This window comes from Charadrius vociferus, unplaced genomic scaffold, assembly GCF_000708025.1.
Source record: "Charadrius vociferus isolate BGI_N301 unplaced genomic scaffold, ASM70802v2 scaffold214, whole genome shotgun sequence".
Lineage (NCBI taxonomy): Eukaryota > Metazoa > Chordata > Aves > Charadriiformes > Charadriidae > Charadrius > Charadrius vociferus.
Window position 1 is genome coordinate 176,352 of NW_009647955.1, and position 18,521 is coordinate 194,872.

The following is an 18,521-nucleotide window of genomic DNA, read 5'->3' on the forward strand; positions in this document are numbered from 1 at the left end:
CCCGCAGCGCGGGGCGGCGGCAGCGAGAGACCGGGAACGGCGCCGGTTGCGGCCGCAGCAGCCCTCGGTACTCGGGGAAGGGAAGGGTGGGTTGGAAAACAGGCTCAGGCACAGGGTGCCCTCATCCCCGCTGGGATCTCCGCTGCAGAGCGAAAGGCGGGAGGGTAAAAAGGAGGCTGAAAAAAAATTAAGGAAAAAAACCAACAACAACCAAACAACACAAGGCAGGAGTCCAATAAAACTATGTTTATAAATAAAAACAAGGAGATTGGTTTTGTTTTTATAAAACCCAGCGGGCAGGGTAGGGCAAGGGAGTGAGCAGTGGCCGGGGAGGCTGCTGGGTGGCATCAGGAGAGGGGGGGGGGACGGGGACACAGGCGGCAGCTTGCTGGTGCCCAGGCGGGGGACAGGCGGGGAGAGCTGGTGGAGAGGCTGAGGGGGCAACGCAGACCCGCCCCCGCCCCGAGGAGCAAAATTGATTTCATCTCCAGCATATGAAAACTGCAAAGATGACAGACAAAAGGCAGTGACGCTCGCAGAGAAAAGCACGGCGCGCCAGCACCGAGGGAAGCAGGGTCGAGCGTGTCTGTAGTGTACCGTGCTTGGCCCTGGGCATGGGGAAGGGGCTGTCCCCAGCCCAAGGCACGTCTCTGAGTACCCAGAAGAGGAAGGAAAAAAGGGCAGGGAGCGCCGGAGCAAAGGGACTCGGCTGTTCTGACACATCTGTGGGCACCGAGCCCAAGGGCCACCGTTCAGGCCGCAGCCTCCCTCCCCAGAGAGCTCATGTTGCTGCCGTTCACAGCCCGGAGGGAGCGAGGCCATCCCAGCGCCGTTGCAGAGCTTCATCCCTCCAGCAGCACTGGTGGCACTGGGCAAAGGGGGAGGCAGACTCAGACCCTTCATAGGGCAAATACAGGGGATCTCCACCTTTCCCCAGGGTGTGAAAGTGAACCATTTGTACCCCTCCCTCACCTTCTAACTCCATCCAGGCCCTTGAAGATGTCACATTGCTGAGCAGCAACGGGACAGCTGGAGGGAGAAGGCCACAGCTGCCAGCCCCAGGCATGGGACAGCCCCTACAATCAGGACAGGCAGCAGCGTGTTGCAAGCAGGAGGGCAAAGAGCAGAACAGAGGGAGCAGAGCTCTGCCCCTAAATACCCGCCCCGAGTACCCCAGGGCAGATGCAGGGCCCCGAGTCGCGCAAGACTGCGCGGGCACCCACCGCCGCTCCGAGCTGAATGCAGAGGTACAGCCCCAGCCCCGAGACTCGGGCAAGGTGAAGGAGGTTTCTACCACGGGGCAAAGCCAGGCTCGGACCTGGCCCAATGTGTGGGCAAGAGGAGGGAGGCAAGAGGGAAGTGGCAGCATCTCTCCACTTCCCGGAGGCACTGAAGCCCTGGAACATTCATGCATTAGCCAAAAGGCAACTACAACGGGATTTAAAACGCATATATAAGGCTGGTCCCTGCTCCCCTCTCAGGGCTGCGGGAAGGGCAGGGAGTCTTCCGCAAGGGGGGAGGAAAGAAGCCATCTTCAGCGCCACGCGTGCCCAGCGCCCTTGGAGCTCCGTGTCCTCCTGTCGGGCCACGCCACGCTCCAGCTCTCCCCCCTACGGGCGGCAGGCTCAGAGAAAGTCAAACACCCCGTAATTCTTTGCTGCTTGATAGAAGAAACACAAAAGGGTGAAAAGAAAGAAGAGATGTTTAGGGCGGAAGGATCGAGGCGGCAGTGACACACGGGCAAGCAGCACAGGGCGCTGGGACGGATGCGGATTAATGGGGTTAGAGAGGACGGCAGGAGGGAATTACCATCGGCAATACACAAGTCTGGTGGCGGGATGGGCTGGCAGCACCCAGCGGGCCTGCCAGGCCCGTCCACCCCGCTCGAGGAGGGATTAGAATCAAGGTTTAGTTCCATTTATTATTTTTTTTCCCTTTTTTTCTTTTCGTTATCAAGACCAAAAAAAAAAAACAAACCAAAAAAAAACAAAACCCAAAAAACAAGGGGTGAAGCCAGGGCTGGTCCTAGGAGACAAACGACAGGGATGGAGAGGGGAAGGAAGGGGCAGCAGACAGACAGGGGACGGGCGCTTCACATTACATCCACAAAGAACTCACTGGGGTTGCCCATGGCCATTCGGAAGGACTGTCTACTGGCTGTCAGTTCGGGGGGCACAGAGGCCAGGTCACGGCCCGGCGGCGCCCGGGGGGGGCCCATGGCTGAAGGCGGTGGAGGCATCAGCAACATGGGGGGGCTGAAGAGTGGGGGGAGGCCGGGCGGCCCGTACGACTGCTGGCTGTGGTGGCTGCGGATGCTGTGAGCCAGAGAGTGCTGGCTACGCTGGCTGTGCTGGCTGGCTGGCACCGAGCGCTCGCTGGCCGCGCGCTCACGCCGCATGCTGCTCCTCGTGGTGTGGTCCGACTCGCTCCCGCTGCCGCCTGACTTGGACTCCCCGGTCTTCTCTCTCTCCTTCCTCCTCTCGCTGCCGCTGCGATTGGAACCGCTGCTCCGGCTCCCTGTGAAGCGCACAAGGCAAAGTTAGGTGACAGCTCAGACGAGCCAGGAAGAAAGGATGCTCCTCTAGCCAAGAGAGGACTACAGCACGCTGCAGCGCAGCCATCTGCCAGCGCACTCCATGCTCTCAGTCTCCTTCCACTCCGAGTCCCACAACCCTTCTGAGATGGCTTTTGCCCTGGCTCCCCACACACATAGGACCTTGCCTAAGCAGCCTTTTCCTGCTGCTTCCCTGTACCGAGCGGGGCATCTGCCCACCTGCAGGCATATTTTAGTCCTTTTCACTCACCTTCACTGTGCTGGCTGCCGGCACTGCCCCCTCCGTAGCTGTAGCCTGGGTCAGGGAAGCCGGGGTGGGGGTTGTATGGATGAGGCGGTGGATACTGATACGGGAAAGCCATAGGCCAGGGTGCAGCTCCTGGGTGGGGGAGCGGAGCCAAAGTGTCCTGATCGGAGGCACCACTGGAACCATCATGATCGTGAAGAGACAGATTAGCCATGTCTGCAAGAAAGCAGAAGAGAGGGGTTAATCCAAGCAGAAAGACAGCCACGTGTGATGAAGAAGCTCCCTGTCCAACCTTGTGGATGGACAAGGATGGGGTACACAAGGAGATGCAAGAACATGGCACTCTCCCTCTTAGTCAATGCAACCATTTCTGCTTCCTGGCTGGACAACAGCCAGGCAGTGCAAGTCAGAGCTGCCACTCTAATACAGAGACCAGCTTGGTGGGAAAGGACCACATCAGAGTTACAGCTCACCCTGCCAATTACTTCCCCAACCCCTCTTATCTGAGCAGAAGCCACTTGTCTGAGCACCACGCCTTTGCCAGCAGTGGAAGCTCAGAGCCTGGAGACAGAGTCATTGAAGACTAAGACTCTGCTCTGGCTGCCCAGGAGAAAACACCACATAGCAGGTGACAGTGTCATCTTCCAACTTCACCACTCCAGCAGCATGACAAAGGAGCTGGGGTATTCTTCCTCACTGTCTAACAGGGTCTTTAGAACAAGGGGCCCAGCCTGATGGCAATGGCAGTAGCTATGTCCCCACAGTGTTAGCAGGGCTCTGCAGGACCTCAACCTCCCTCCATTCTCTCCCTCCCACCCATGCCAAGTGTCCTACTTCCACAGAGGTCCCCAAAGATGTAATAGCATTGCTCCGAAAAGGTGATCTTGTTCACGGTGTGTCGGATGTAGCCAGCCTTCAGCAGGTTGCTGGCATATTTGCGGGATTCACGACGGTCTGTAAAGCCCTCCACATGGTGATACAGCCAATCCACCACATCCGAACCTGCCACCAAACATCAGAGTTAAATACAGCAACAGAAGAAGACAGTAGCTGTTGAGGCAGTGGGCCACACCAGAGCCAAGACAGTGGGCCGAAAGGTGAAAATGGACTGCAGAGCCAAAGGTTCAATTTATGACTCTGGCCTGGTCAACTGTTTACAGCAACAGAGATGCTCCCTTGGGCATCCACTTGGAAAACAGGCCACCCATTCACAGAATCATAGAATTGTTTTGGTTGGAAGGGACCTTTAAGATCATCAAGTTCAACCATCAACCTAACGCTGCCAAAATCACCACTAAACCATGTCCGTAGGCACCACATCTACCTGTCTTTTAAATACCTCCAGGGGGGTCAACTCCACCACTTCCCTGAGCAGCCTGTTCCAATGCTTAACAACCCTTTCTGTGAAGAAATTTTTCCTAATATCCAATCTAAACCTACCCTGGCGCAACTTGAGGCCATTTCCTCTTGTCCTATCATTTGTTACTAGTGAGAAGAGGTCGACCCCCACCTCTCTACACGCTCCTTTCAGGTAGTTGTAGAGAGCAATAAGGTCTCCCCTCAGCCTCCTTTTCTCCAGGCTAAACAATCCCAGTTCCTTTAGCCACTCCCCGTAAGACTTGTTCTCCAGACCCCTCACCAGCTTTGTTGCCCTTCTCTGAACATGCTCCAGAATGTCTTTCTTGTAGTGAGGGGCCCAAAACTGAACACAGTACTTGAGGTGGGGCCTCACCAGTGCTGAGCACAGGGGCATGATCACTTCCATAGTCTTCCTGGCCACACTGTTCCTGATACAGGCCAGGATGCTGTTGGCCTTCTTGGCTACCTGGGCACGCTGCTGGCTCATATCCAGCCAGCTGTCAACCAACACCCCCAGGTCCTTTTCCGCTGGGCAGCTTTCCAGCAACGCTTACCCGAGCTTGTAGCGCTGCATGGGGTGGTTGTGACCCAAGTGCAGGACTCGGCACTTGGCCTTGTTGAACCTCATACCATTGGCCTCAACCCATCGATCCAGCCTGTCCAGATCCCTCTGTAGAGCCATCCTACCCTCAAGCAGGTCAACACTCCAGGCTAACTTTGTCATCTGCAAACTTACTGAGGGTGCATTCCCCACTCCCCACCACTGCTGCAGGCAGGACAGTCTCTTACCAATGAAGGCATTGGGGATGGTGATCTTCAGCCACATGCGGTCACGCACCTCCAGGCCTGACTCTGGTGAGGCCATGGCTTTGACAATGGTGGCCATGTCACTGTGGATGGACAGGTGAAAGTCATCGAGGCCTGTGGTGTGGACGAAGGGAAGGGAGGCAGAGATGAGAGGGGACAGAAAAGACAACAGGGCAACATGGAAGCATCACACACAGGAGGAATGGGCCAGAGAGCAATACATCGCAGACAGTCTTGAGGAACATGCTGTGTAAACCCCCCTTCCAGCCTTTCGATGTTATCATTCCCATGTCAGCCATTTCACCTTGTGCAAAACCCAGGCTTCCTTCCAACCAGTCCCAAGCAGCTGAGATCCAAAAGCTGCCAAGTGAGCCCACACAGCCCAGCAAGGGAATTCTCTGCTCCTCACAAACTTACAACAAACTCCTGGCTTTTTGCCCTGGCTCTCTAGACCCTTTCTTCAGGGCTCTGTATACTACAATTACCCAAAACCTTCAGAAAGCAACCAAAAGAGCCCTGTGCTCAGCAGGACCTTGCCCCACTGCAAGGCTCCCAGTTGCCTCCATCCTGATCTATCTGCTGCCTGGGAAGGAAATTGCTCCAGGGACAAACTGACTCCCTCTGGTTTGGCATTCTCAGCCGGTAACCCCTGACTGCTCTGAGCCTTTCCTCTGCACCTGCCACAGCTCCTGGATTGCACCCAGGCTCTTCTACTCTCCTTACGTAGAAGTCTGAAAAAGGTGGCATTAATTCACCCAGCCAGAACTCCCACTCATCCAAGTGCCTGCCTGGTGAGAGCTTAGTCCCCTGGCAGGTCAGACCTTGCCCACCCCAGCTGTTCCCCAGCAGATGTATTGGTCCCTTTACAGCACAGTGAAGGTGAGGAAGCCGTGCAGCGGTTGGGGCACGGAGGCACAAGGACTTACGTTCGGTCTCTGGGATGGAGCTGGTGATGGAGGAGCTGGTGGAAGTGATTGTGCTCATGGATGGACTCATACCGTACGCTGGGTAGGTGCCAGTCATCGCTGCCGTGTGAGACACCCAGGCTGCCGGGTCGATGGGCCGGATGGGCTCACCTGCAGTGAAGAAAGAGTCAGTCAGTAGCTATAAGAAATTATGCCCTCATCAAATCAACCTCTGGGGAGGGACAGGGACTCAGCGCAGCCCATTCCATCCCCAGTATCTGCCGGGACTCACCCGGATCGGAGCATGGAGAGTCTGGCCCAGCCCAGATCCGCTGGGGAGCAACTGGGAGAGAAAGAAGAGAGGGAGGGTCAGCAGGAGAGGTGCAGAGGGAGAGATCCCCCTATGGCTCAAGGGGGGGTTTCTCTTTCCTCTGGCGCCCCGAACAAGTGACCCCCCTGCCCCAGTGAAACGCGTCCCCAGCGTGATGTGGGAAGGAGGGCTGGGCTTATGGGCATTTTGGCCTGGGAATAGGACATAGCAGCCTCCTAACAGGAGAGCTGAGACCCCATCAAACCCCAATCTAGTGCCACATGGAGTCACACACACAGGGGAGGAACAAGACAACAACCAAGTAAGTGCTTAAGGCAGGGCTCTCACATGAGCTGGGCACCAGCGTTAAGGGTGGGTCAGCTATCCACTTACTCCTGGGTAACGAGAAGCAGCCCCGGGGGCTGGGGTCCCAGCACTTGGCCACCGTCAGGGTGATGGGCCTGCAACAAAAAGGAGAGAGTTAGAACAAGAGCCCAGCTGCACAAACCCCTGTGTGATGGGCGGATGCTGTATGCTGGCTCTCTCCTGCAGGACGGGGAGAAGCTGCCAGTAAAGTGCTCTTATCCCCTTTCAGCTGTGGCACGGACAAAATGATGTGACCCTGCAGAGGGTTGCTGATGACCCTAATGACACAGCATCCCCACAAAAAGGGGGCACAGACCCCAATTCACCACCATCCTGTTGGCTGCAATTCTTGCTTTGGGCATGAAAACCCAGGAATCAAAGCAACACCAAAAACTTAAGTTCTGAGCTTCTGCAGAACCACTGGCAGAGGTGGCTGGAAGACACGACTCACATGCCCTTAGCACACACCATACAGCTGCCCACGGAGGTAAAAAACAACCTGAGTACTTACCCCGGCTTGTGCACAATCTCTCTCAGCACCCGCACAGCATCATCGTTGCTCATGTTCTCAAAGTTGATGTCATTTACCTGCAAACAATGCAAAGAGGTGAGTCCCAGAGATGTGACCGGAGGCCGAGCTCCCCACTCAGCTCAGCAATGACTCAGCTTCCCTCCTCCAAGCACAGCTTCCTGGGTTTAGCCTGACAAAGCGCGCAGGGAGGCTTCTGGGTCTTTTCTTACTGCTTTCCCAGGCCCAAAGATGGAGGTATGTGGGCGTTAAGTACCTGCAAAAGCATGTCTCCTGGCTCAATCCTGCCATCAGCTGCCACAGCACCGCCCTTCATGATAGAGCCAATGTAAATGCCTCCATCCCCACGTTCATTGCTCTGTCCGACAATAGAAATACCCAGGAAGTTGTATTTCTCTGCAGGGGTGGAAAGAGAAAGAAGTAAGACACCATAAAGCAGCAGGCACAGGCAGCCCTAATCTCAGACAAAACCACATGCTAATGATGGTTGCCTCCGCCCCTGTCCCATATGGATGTCCTGGGACGCAGAGAAACTCTTGAGAGACCAGTGCTTCAAGACAAGCCACCTTCCTACAGAATCTATCTCCTCACTACTCCCCACATGTGTTCTCTTTGCCCCCGCCCCAGTTCCCTCTCCGCCACCCAATCTCGCTCTGGAAGGACTGTAGGCTCCATGCACACCTCCCACTCACCCATGTTCAGCGTGACCGTGATGATGTTCAGGGACATGGTGGAGTCTGTGATGCTGCTGAAGGACGATGACTGCAACATAAGTGAAACATGAGATGTCCTCCCGTTCCTCAGTAACATTGCCAGCCCCAGCTCCCTCCATTTGTGCTACCTGCCCCTCCCTGTGGCACCACAGCCACGACCCACAACTCCAGCCGTATGCTGGGAGCTTCGCAGAGCCAGAGGGCATCAGCCACAGTCCTTACGACCTCTCCACAGCCAGGACAAGGTCTGCAGTCCCAGCTTTTGAGGCTACGTTGGCTTCAGAAGGGTTTACAGCACTTTATGAAGTCTCAGCACTTGGACACCACCTGTCCTCAGCTGTGCCCACAGCAAACACAGCTAAATCCCTGATCAACCCTAGAGCTCTGAGTGGAGAGATCCACCAGGCAGCCCACCTTGCCCTGCCTTACCCTCCCCGGGACACCCAGCCCCTGCGTACCCGCTCGATGCGTGGAGCCTTCTGTTTCCGCCGGCGTCGCTTGTGCCTCCTCATTAGACGGGAAGCACTGCTTTGCTCTGTTGAACTGCTAAACCTAGAGGCAAAAGCGAGAGTCAGCTCTTCTGCTGCCAGGGTAGTGACTCTGTCAGCAACAGAGCCACAGAAATGGCACAGGGAATAGAGGATTGCAGGGGCAGAGGGGCTGAACATGTATGTGTGAGACAGACAATAGCAGAGGGGGCTGCTGGGTGAGACTTAAGAAAGAAGCAGGTCTGAGGAAGGACACTGGAGCCCAGGATTACTGTGCCCTGCTAAGGCATCTCTCTGTGCTGGCAGGCAGGGGGAAGCCTCCAGGACTGAAGCTCTCCTACCTGCTGGTGGAGTCATCTTCATCTGAATCGAAGAAGCTGGTGGTCTCCAGCTCACTGCTCATGAGCGTGGAGGAGCTCTCGTACCCGCCCAGGTCTCGGCGTCGCTCTCCCTTCACTGTCCCATTCACCCTGGGTGCTATGAAAAGACAAGACTCAGCATGCTTGAGACAGGCCACAAGGAATCGACCCCTTCCCCTATGCAGGGCTCACAGAAACCTTCTCAGAATGAATCTGGCCATCAGACAATTCTATCTAGAGCAAGTCAACTCTGAGTCCACCCTGGGATCAGATCCATCTTCTGTGGGTCTTCTATCTACCTTTTCTATCACTACAAGATGGGGAAGGGGCTGGTGGGCCACTAGGAACAGTGCTGCTAAACTCGTGGAAGACTTGCAGCTGGTTCCTTGGCAGATCAAGGAGCAGCACGGAGTGGCAAGGCTACAGCACGCTCTGCTTTTCAACTAAGAAGGACTGAGGCACTGCTGTCTCCTGCTGTCCAGGCTTCTACAGGAGACATCTCCTTTGCCCCAAAGGTTTCAACACCGAGCTCTGATGCAACACAGGTGTTAGCTCCTGCCTCCAACATGAGGCTGTGGCCTCAGATCACTGAACAGCTATTCAAGCTGGGAAGGTTCTGCAGAGCAGAGAGCGCTGCCCCATTCCTGGAGCTGGTGCCCCCACCGTGCCACAGCCATGCCCTGCAGAGCTCATGCCACGTTACCAACACTCACCATGCTCAGGCCCATCTTTCCGACGAGGTCGTTCCCTTTGTGAAGACACCACCGAGTCTGTCTCTGTCTCGTTGTCCAAGTTTTCCCGACTCCCCCCAGTGTTAGGGCTGCAATGAGTAAAAGCAACAAATATGTCCAACAGGGAACAACTTAAGCAGGCTCTCTCTACCACTATGGTGGCCAGCACGACCCTCCAGTCATCAGCAGTCTCCTTCTTGAGGGACAGGAGCAGAGGCGGTGGGGAACAAGCACAGCACATCTGTGAGTGCATGGCAAGGGACAGGGGGAAACTGTGCCAGCTATTTGCCACCTTCCCTGCACTATTTTCAGCATGTCTTTGCTTGTTGAACAATGCAGCTCCACTTCGAATCTGCTCCCAGCCCCATCCTCCAACCCTCTAGCTGGCTGCGATCCCTGCCGATTTGGGTAGGAGTGTCCCAGCCCCCGGTCTGGATTTACAGCACAGTCACCGTGGGTCCCTCGGAAACCAGGATAGGTGTCCAGATAACTTACTGGAAAGAGGGGGGCCTGGAGTCTCCAATTCCTCCCGTGCGCTCCATGGAGGGTGGCAGCTCTGTTTGATTATCGGCACAGACTGAGCCAGCATCTGAATGGGAACCCTCTGCAGACACCAGCTGGAGGGACGAGAGAGAGAATGAAATGGCTGAGGCACTGGGAAAACGTTTACAAGAGTGGCCAAACGAGCTGGCCAAATGCCTGCCTGGCCCAGGATCTCATCTCTGATGGTGGACAATAGCAGATGCCCAGGAGCGGGTATGAAACAGGCCAAGCATGTAGCAACATTGCCCTTCAACGCCTTCCCAGACACCGGCTATTTGTGGCTCAGGAATTCCTGACCCAGCGGTGAAGTCGGGGTGGCTGACAGCTCTGCTTGGAGACTCTGACATCATTTGCACACCCACGCTGCACAATTTTTACACTCAGGTAACCTTTAGCACATGTCCTATAGCAAGGAGTGGATTCCCCTAGTTCTTCTTACATCAGAAAAGGCAGCTACCAGCCATTCCTTTTCTTGATTTTACCACCCTCTACACCTCTGCGTTGAAGCTGTGGGACCCAGCAGGGCTTTCACCTTCCCAGCCCACAGAGGCTGTGGGTAACAGAGCTCAGGGCCGAGGCTGGCTTTGAAATACACTCCAACATGCTCTTTCTCTGGCTTCCACACGTACTCTGCAAACTTTCAGGTTGTGCGCAGATAATTGCCTCGGGCACAACCTCCAGCCAACCTCTGGGAGGCTCAACAGTTTCGCCAGTGCAGAAATTTTAAGAAAGGGTCAAACCCCAGGAACTCTTTATACCAGCCATGCTTTAGGGCAGCCCAGGCACACCTAAATCTGTGCCTCTGGCTCTCAGATAAACGACCAATTTCAGGGCTCAGGGAATGAGGTGGAGCCTCTCGCAGGAGGAACGGGCTTGTCAGTGGCATGAAACAGAGGATAGCTCAAATTAGCTCAATGGAAAGTGGCTTCCCCAACATCACTCCCTATCCAGGTTTGCGCTTTCCCCACTTTCAAACTGCACTGAGCAGGTCTAATCCAAATAGGGCCGGGCAGGAAAGCAACAAAAGGGCTTTTCCTTGTAAGAGACATTCAGGAACCCCCAGAGCAGAGGTGACATGGCCCAGAAAGGAGTCCCCAGGGACAGGCTAGAGCTCACGAGCAAGGGAAGATCAATTTCCATCTTTAAGGACGTTCCAATGTGCTTCTCACATCTGCCTCACACCTATCCCCTGCATGACACAGGCAAGCAGGGGGTTTGGCTCTCTCCCAGCGTCAGAGAGGAACTGCAGGGTCCGGCGCCTCAATCCATCCCAGACAAAACAGCCTATGGGTCAGCCTGGAGCCAGTCCAGGGAGGTGAGGAGACCAGGACAGGGGTCAGGCCTCAGCCTGTGCACTTGAACCAACTGCCACATCATCAGCCGTCACAGGAGAGGCCTGATCTAACAGAGGCAAGGAATGCCCCACTCTGGGTTAGGACAGAAGGATCATGAAACATGGGCTAGAAAGGAGCTGAGAGCTGCTGCCAAAACCATAATGCCCAGTGTAAACGCAGAGGCAGCTCTGCTGCTTGCTGATGAGAGGACCACATCTGCATGGAGGCAGGAGCTGATACCCGTTTACACAGGTCTTGAGTGCTTCCCAGCATCACTGATGAAAGACAGAGCTGTGCCCTGCCCACCTTTGCGAACTGGGGAAACCATGGTAAAAGGGACAATGGACCACACAGATCATCACTAATGCAGGGGGAGAAAGGTCTGCTGCCAGAGGGGCACTGGGAACAGAGACAGGGATGCAGCCGGGGCAGGAAAGACAGAGCAGCCCTGAAAAATCCACAGCCAAGGCAGCAGACAGGGCAGAGAGTACCCTGGGGTGTCAAAAGCTGCAGAGCCCGTCCCACAAGCCCCAGGACAAGCCCAACGGCTCCTGCTCTCGCAACCGTCTAACCAGCTCACTTGGCTCAGCTTCCGCTCTGCTCCCCACACCTTCCCAGTGACTTGTCTTCCCAGGACACATCCCACTCCCTGAGGGCCACATCCTTGTTCTGGCACCCGCTGCCTGGGAGCACAGGGGAGAAGAGATGCTGGAAGGTGCCAGCATCGCCATATAACACTCTCTGCTTGAAGATACCAAGCCAAGACCAGGCAAATAGATCTGGTCAGAGGGAACTGGCTGCAGGCAGATGTCAAACAGCAGTGAAGAGAGGAAAGGGGGTGTTCCCAAGCAGGGGGACTGGCGTTGTCTTCCTCTAACACTCCTGGGGCTGGGATTTCCTCCAGGGAAGGTTTTGATAACCACCCTGCACTTTTCCTGCCTCTTGCACTGTCAGGAAATATTCACTTGGATCCAAGCCCCCATCTTTCCCTCTAGCTAAAATTAGTACCAAGTTCCTAAAATAGCCTCACCCCAGCCTGTCTGGCAGAAGCAGCAAAGCGAGTGCTTCCCCCCAGCCCCCAAACCACCCACAGACAAGGAGACTCTCAGCAGGGATAGAAAAAGAGATCACCAGCTTTACGTAAAGGTCCCCGAGACTGCCGTCACCTTCATGCACAAGAGCTGGTAGCGGTGCTAACTCCAGGCACATGTTCCCCCCAAGGAGCCAGCACACCAAAGCAGCAGCACGGTGCCCTGGGCAGATCAGACAGAGCCACACCAGATCTGTGCCACTCACTGAGCAACCAGAGAGCCCCTACGAGGAAAGCCAGCAGCTGCGTGGGATGCGTGGACCACTGTCCTGGTTTGAGCAACACAGGATTAATTTATCTTTCAGTAATTTTACTTTTCAGTAAGGTCTCTTCTAATGCTTGGGAAAACTGCATTTTTAGAAGACTCTATTGTCTGAATTTGTGAAAATTTACTTTATAGCCACCTATGGTGTGTGCGTTTCAAGGTCTCGGTGTTTTCAAGCTCACCAGGTGCAGGGACAAGGAGGAGCGAGACCCGGGCACTTGACCCAAAGCTAACCAACAGGATTATTTCATACCATGAACATCACATTCAATATAAATTAGGAAGTTTGCTGAGAAGTTCTCTCTCTTCCATAATGGCTGCAATCCTGAGAACTTCTTGCCCCGGTGCCAGACCCCCAAGGCCTCCCCTTCCTCCCAAAGCCACAGCGCTCACAGTGTCTGACATTTGCTATCCACTGCTGGGAATGCACAGCTTCCAAATGATAGAATTGGCTGAGTATAATCCTTGTATATTTTATATTGGTATCGGGATCAATGTTGGTTCTGTAGTATTATTAATGTTAATTATTTAGTCATTGCGTTAAATCCGTTTATATTTCAGCCCTCAGGTTTCCTTGTTTTTTCCCCCCAATTCCCCTTCCCGGGCGGCAAGGGGTCACTGGGTGATAGAGCAATTGTCTACATGACAATAAACTGTTGTGGCTTCTTCAAACCATAACAAACACAAGGAAAAGCAGGCCAGGTAAAAAACAGCAATGGAAAGGGTTCAGCGACTCTGGGACTCCCACAAAGTGGGTGAAAAGAAAAGGCAGCTGGAAAGGGATGGGTGGGGAGATGTCTCAGAGCAGATGCAGCAGCAGGAGTGGGGATGGTGGCCAAGAGACGGATAGGCTGTTTTCCGAAGCGCGCAGCACACCACTAGAGGGAGGATGGCCGCCGGCTGGCTGCTGGGCTGGATAGGCTCTTTGTGCAGGAGCCCAGCGTGCCCTCTCCTGTGATGTGGGGCGCAGGCAGGACCCCAGCCTGTGCGCTGCTCCCCCCATCAGCACCCCAGCAGGAGCCAGTCTGGCAGCGGGGCGCCTGCCCAATCCTGTCACCTCCACCCTCCCTCCCAAAACACAGTCACCTCATGGCTCCCCAGCCGAGGTCTGGCTGTTTGGTGCAGGGATAAAAGACGCATTAGGTCTGACCTAACCTGATTTGCTGCGTTTTCACTGTTTAGGGGCCATTTGGTGGGCTCTGGAAAAAGGCACTTGGGTCTTGGTTCTGCTCCTGGCATAGATCCACGCACCCCCATCAGCACAAACTGCAGCTCAGCAGAAGGGAAAAGGGATGGCTGGCTATAGAGATTGAATACCCTCTCCCCTACCCCCCCCAAAAAAAAAGAGGGTCCCCCTGGGGGAAGAGGGAAGCATGCAGGCAGGGGACAGAGCATATGCATGGCATGGCACAAAGGGAAAAGCTCATCCTGCAGCTGCCCAGGCAGTACCTTTAGTCTTCAGGGCAGTCAAATCCAGTCTGCTTCACCAGCACTAAAGTCACTTAAGCCCTTTGCGCCAGTCACCGGAGCAGGACTTTCCTTGGAAAGCTGACCCTGCCGTAGGGGCACATGGGTTAAGCTGCAGACAGGCTGGGACCACCACCTCTGCCAGGCTTCAGTGACCGTGAGCTCTTCACAGGGGCATCACACACCATCCCTGGCACGGGGGACCCAGCACCACGCAGCCCCCTCTCCAGCTGAGGGACTGGAGCCTGGTAATCCAGCTCATCATCTTCATTAGCAGTCAGCACTTTGACAGTATGGAGCAATACCCGTGCCTTACTTGGCACTGTGCAACCCAACGATGGTTTTCAGAGAGGGCAGAAACAGGCAGTGAGATACCGAAGCAAGGGGCTTGCTTACCCAGGACACCACCCGGCCGTTGAAGCAGGGAAGCTTGGCATTATCATCCGAGATTTCTTCTTTCACCACCCTGCAGAGGGGAGAGGAGGCAGTCAGAGCTGGGTCCAGGATTTCTGAGGAAAAGGAGACTTTCCCAGGCGGGTGTTGGCACCAAGCAACAGGCAGCCCCGGCGTGGGGATGGGGCAGGGAGAAGACCAGCAGCTCCCTCCTGCTGCCAGGCTACGGCTTCCTATGCCCACAGCCGTGACGGGCAGGCTGGAGGGGAGAAGACAAGGGCAGAAAAGGCTCTCCTGTGTGCACCCAGCTGTTTTGCCCCCAGATTCACATTTCAATCGGTGCCTCCCAAAAGAATTCACATGCATATTTCCATCAGTTCGCTTATTTCTAAAGAAATCCACCAGTTCGCTTATTTCTAAAGAAATACATAATTTAAACCTCTTCATAATGATCTGAAAGAATCACAACCTATGCCAGAGATTTCTAATAGATGAAAGCGAAATACATTAAACGTGCTGCCTCCCAAATGTTACTGTTGATTTTTAATTACGTACATAATATTTCAACATCACTTCAAGCTTTATAGTTGTGCCACAATGTCATGTTCCCGCATTACACAAACAGCTACACTATCATCAGTCTTCACAGTGGAGGGAGCACTGATAATATTTTTTCCCCAACAGCAAAAACATCAGTTTTCTTTGGAAAGAAAATTTATTCTTTCTACTTTCAATATCACTGGGCCCTTATATACTTTTTCCACAGCGAGTCTGCAATCAAAACAACTTGTAAATTCATCAGATCAATTAATACCAACTTTGATAAACGAAATTTAATGGCAAAATAGGCTTTAACAAGCTCATTTTCTTTTCTACTCAGTGACAACATTTTAAGCACTCTTATTTAATACAAAGACATCTTACAAGTAGTTTGCGATATTAATTTCCCCTTCCAAGCTATATCTAAGGTAGCTTGACAGATACTGTCTTAAAAAAATAATGTAGTAACTAAACAGTGAATAAATTATGTCTGAGGGAAAAAGAATCCAACAGAAAAAGAATGAATATGAAACCAAGGGAAATTATGTATTAAAAAGAAGTAGCTTATAAGTAACTAACAGAGTCCACAGAGGTGGGATCCCATCAACAGCTCTGAAGGGTCCCCAGGCCAGACCCCAACTCACATAGGATCGAAGAGGATGCAAGAGTGGGACGTGGAGCTGTGACCCATTGCCCCAGACTGCCACACAGTCCAGGCACTGCCATCGAGTCGCAGCACGCCGGGGTGCGGAGAAACAGGTACTCTGGGCTCTCAGCTGTGCTCGCTGGTGCGCTGACAGCTGCCCAAACTGTCACTGAAAATAGGACGGCAAGGCTCGCCAACACTCGCAAGGCATCAGCAAAAGGCAAATGAACAGTGCTGGAAGACCAAAACCTGGGGAGCAGGCTTGCTCCACCCTGCCAGCCACGCTGGTTCCTCCGGTGTCACACACACTCGGCAAAGGGCTGTCTCACAGCATGAAAGGCAGCACATTGCCACGTCTCTGCTGGCAGCTGGCACTCACAACCCCTACCAAAACTAGAGAGCCAGCAAAGGGACTGGACAAATGCTACCCATCCCCAGAAGGCACAGACGAAGAGGTCACGGTTTGAGCAGTCTAATCCACTCCCAGGATGTGCGTTAATTCCTCTTGCACAGATGGAGAAGCAGGAAAAAGCAGGAAAGGAGCAGTGAGGATGGATTAAAAACCCGCTGGCTTAATGTTTCTTCAATGTGCCCTGTACCAGCCTCTGCCCAAAGCCGCTGCAGCCCAGGATGAGTGTCAAACACAGGCAGACTTCCCCAGGACCCATCCCCTTTGGTGCCCACGCCAACCCTTTCCAATGCAGGCAAGTTGTTGTCTCTTCACTTCCAAGCATACACACACACACACACACACGCACCCTGGCCTGGCTGCGCTAGCATCCATTCATACTGTCGCCAGCAGCCTGGACTTCATCCAATTCCTAGAGAGAACTTCAGGCAGAGCCAATTTTCAGTGCCGCGTGCTGCCTGCTCAGGGACACAGAGCCCTGCCTGCGGGTAAAGGGACAGGGTGATATATTTGCAGGGTCAAGGTGACCAACCTCTAAGCACAAATGAACTATTCCACTTTCAGTGGGCACAGAGGAAACCAACCCCCAAGACCCCCCCGCCCACCCTCAACTGCAACGCCCGATGGAGAACAAGCTCCCTCTGTCCCCAAAGCTCGTCACTCCTATTACCCCGCTGCTGCCCCAGACATCCCAGGGGTCAGCTCCACCCCACAGCAGTTTTCTCCCTCCTTCCCCAGCCACTACATTATTTATCACTATTTATCACCCAGATGCCACAGCACAATGGATTATATATTTAGACTGTACAGAGCAAAAACTGATAGTGCGGGAGTCGGGCACATGCCGAGCAGGAATATCTCTGCAATCCTGCCCACGTCTGTTACCCCTCGCACCGTCCCAGCTATTCGTGCCCTGCATTCCTCTCCAGCCTCAGCCCTGAGCTGTAGCCTTCCTCCCCCCACCTCTCACCACTCTTCAAGTCACACTCCTCACACGAACAAGACCGCAGGTTCACGTCAGAAGCCACCAACCGTGCAGCCTGTGGGGGAGCTGTGAGTGGTGCCACGTTTCTCCTCCCTGGCTGCATGGGGAGGCGGCCATGAGATGAAACCATCCCATGGATGTGCTGGGAGGGAAAACCATCCTGCGGAAACGCTAGGAAGAGCCGCCAGCTGATGGGGTCTGAGCTCGGGAATCCCGAAAGAGCAGACCCAGATGAGGCTCAGGCTCTCTCGGTTCTCTAAAAGCTTTTCCGTTTGGCAGGAGTCACCACAGCCCAGGGAAAACATCTGCCCAAGGCTGATTTCAAAGGGACTGCTTTTAGTTTACCGTCCATCAGGGCAGCCCGGTTGTAGATTTTTTAGTTTTTAAAGTCCTGCTGGGGGCTGGGCACAACATGGCTGAGCACGGCGGCCAGGGAAACCCCTCTGCTATGGAGGGGCAGCCCCAGCCTTGCCCAGGAGAGCCTGGGTCCATCCCCCCTTGGCGATGCTGCTCTGCATGGAGAAGAATCGCACAGCGGATGGGGCACTGGCCAGCCCCCGTCCTGTCCCCGGGGCTGGCTGATGTGCTGCGGCCAAGCTGCAATGCTCATCGCCTGGCCCGCAGGCCCAGCGCTCCCCGGCACTCATCTGCCTTGAATTTTCCAACAAAGAGACCTGCGGGAGGGAGGAAGGAGGGAGGAAGGGGAGAGGGAGGGTTACAGGGGAGGCAGGCCGAGTGGGCGGATGATTCAACCACCATCCCCAGCGACACAGGGCCAAGCAGGGGGCGAAGAGGAGGAGGAAGAGGAGGAGGAGGAGGAGGGGACGAGGCTCTGGCTGCCGCAGGAGCCCGGCTGGGGTGTGCGGAGGGGGCTGCCAGGGCTGACACAAGCAGCACATCTGCTCTCATGCAGCTGGGGGAGGGGAAGGGGCAGCCCCCGGCATCGGGGAGGGAAAGCGGAGGAAACCCTGCTCCAGTCCTCGCTCCAATCGCTCTCTCCGTAAGAGCCAGCAGACCCCTCTCCCCACAGCCTGGGAAGATGCCATGCTCCCAGCTTCCCTCCAGCTTCCCAGGCTGGCAGCCTGGCACAGGGATGCAGAGGCAGGCGAGGGACAGGCGGGCAGACGCTGCCTTCTCCAGGGAGTCCCAGCCCGTCTCAGGAAATTAGAGGGTATTTTATATCACAGAGTCATGTCCTAGGAATGAAGGGAAAGTGGGGAAACAAGAGAGCGTGCACAGGAGAGAAAGGAGGCCATAAAACCCGAGGCTCAGAGACGGCTGCGTCGTGTCAGAGACCCCGGGCTGCGCAGCTGCTGCCCTCCCAGCCTCCCCCCGGCGGCCTCAAGCCCGGCAGAGGCTGCGGATACGAAGGAGTTTTGGGAGTTTCGAGCTTCAGCCAGCTCCAGTCTCTCCTGAGCGGGACCCGCTAACCACAGCGGGGTCCCAGAGAACTCCTCAAATGGAGTAACATGAACCCAGGG

At 54.8% G+C, this 18,521-nt stretch overlaps 1 protein-coding gene across 1 annotated transcript; it reads right to left on the minus strand.

The window, feature by feature from the left end:
* Window positions 1–1,901: 1,901 nt before the first annotated feature.
* DVL3 (dishevelled segment polarity protein 3) lies at window positions 1,902–14,527 on the minus strand. The gene is made up of 14 exons (XM_009883326.1): window positions 14,464–14,527; window positions 9,864–9,985; window positions 9,351–9,457; window positions 8,620–8,755; window positions 8,249–8,342; window positions 7,770–7,839; window positions 7,334–7,473; window positions 7,060–7,136; window positions 6,576–6,643; window positions 5,894–6,043; window positions 4,950–5,081; window positions 3,636–3,803; window positions 2,805–3,017; window positions 1,902–2,517 (listed from the first exon to the last, which is right to left on the minus strand). Exons 2-14 carry the CDS (start codon window positions 9,908–9,910, stop codon window positions 2,093–2,095), a joined length of 1,827 nt encoding a protein of 608 aa, XP_009881628.1. The 5' UTR covers window positions 9,911–9,985; window positions 14,464–14,527; the 3' UTR covers window positions 1,902–2,092.
* Between the last annotated feature and the right edge of the window lie 3,994 nt (window positions 14,528–18,521).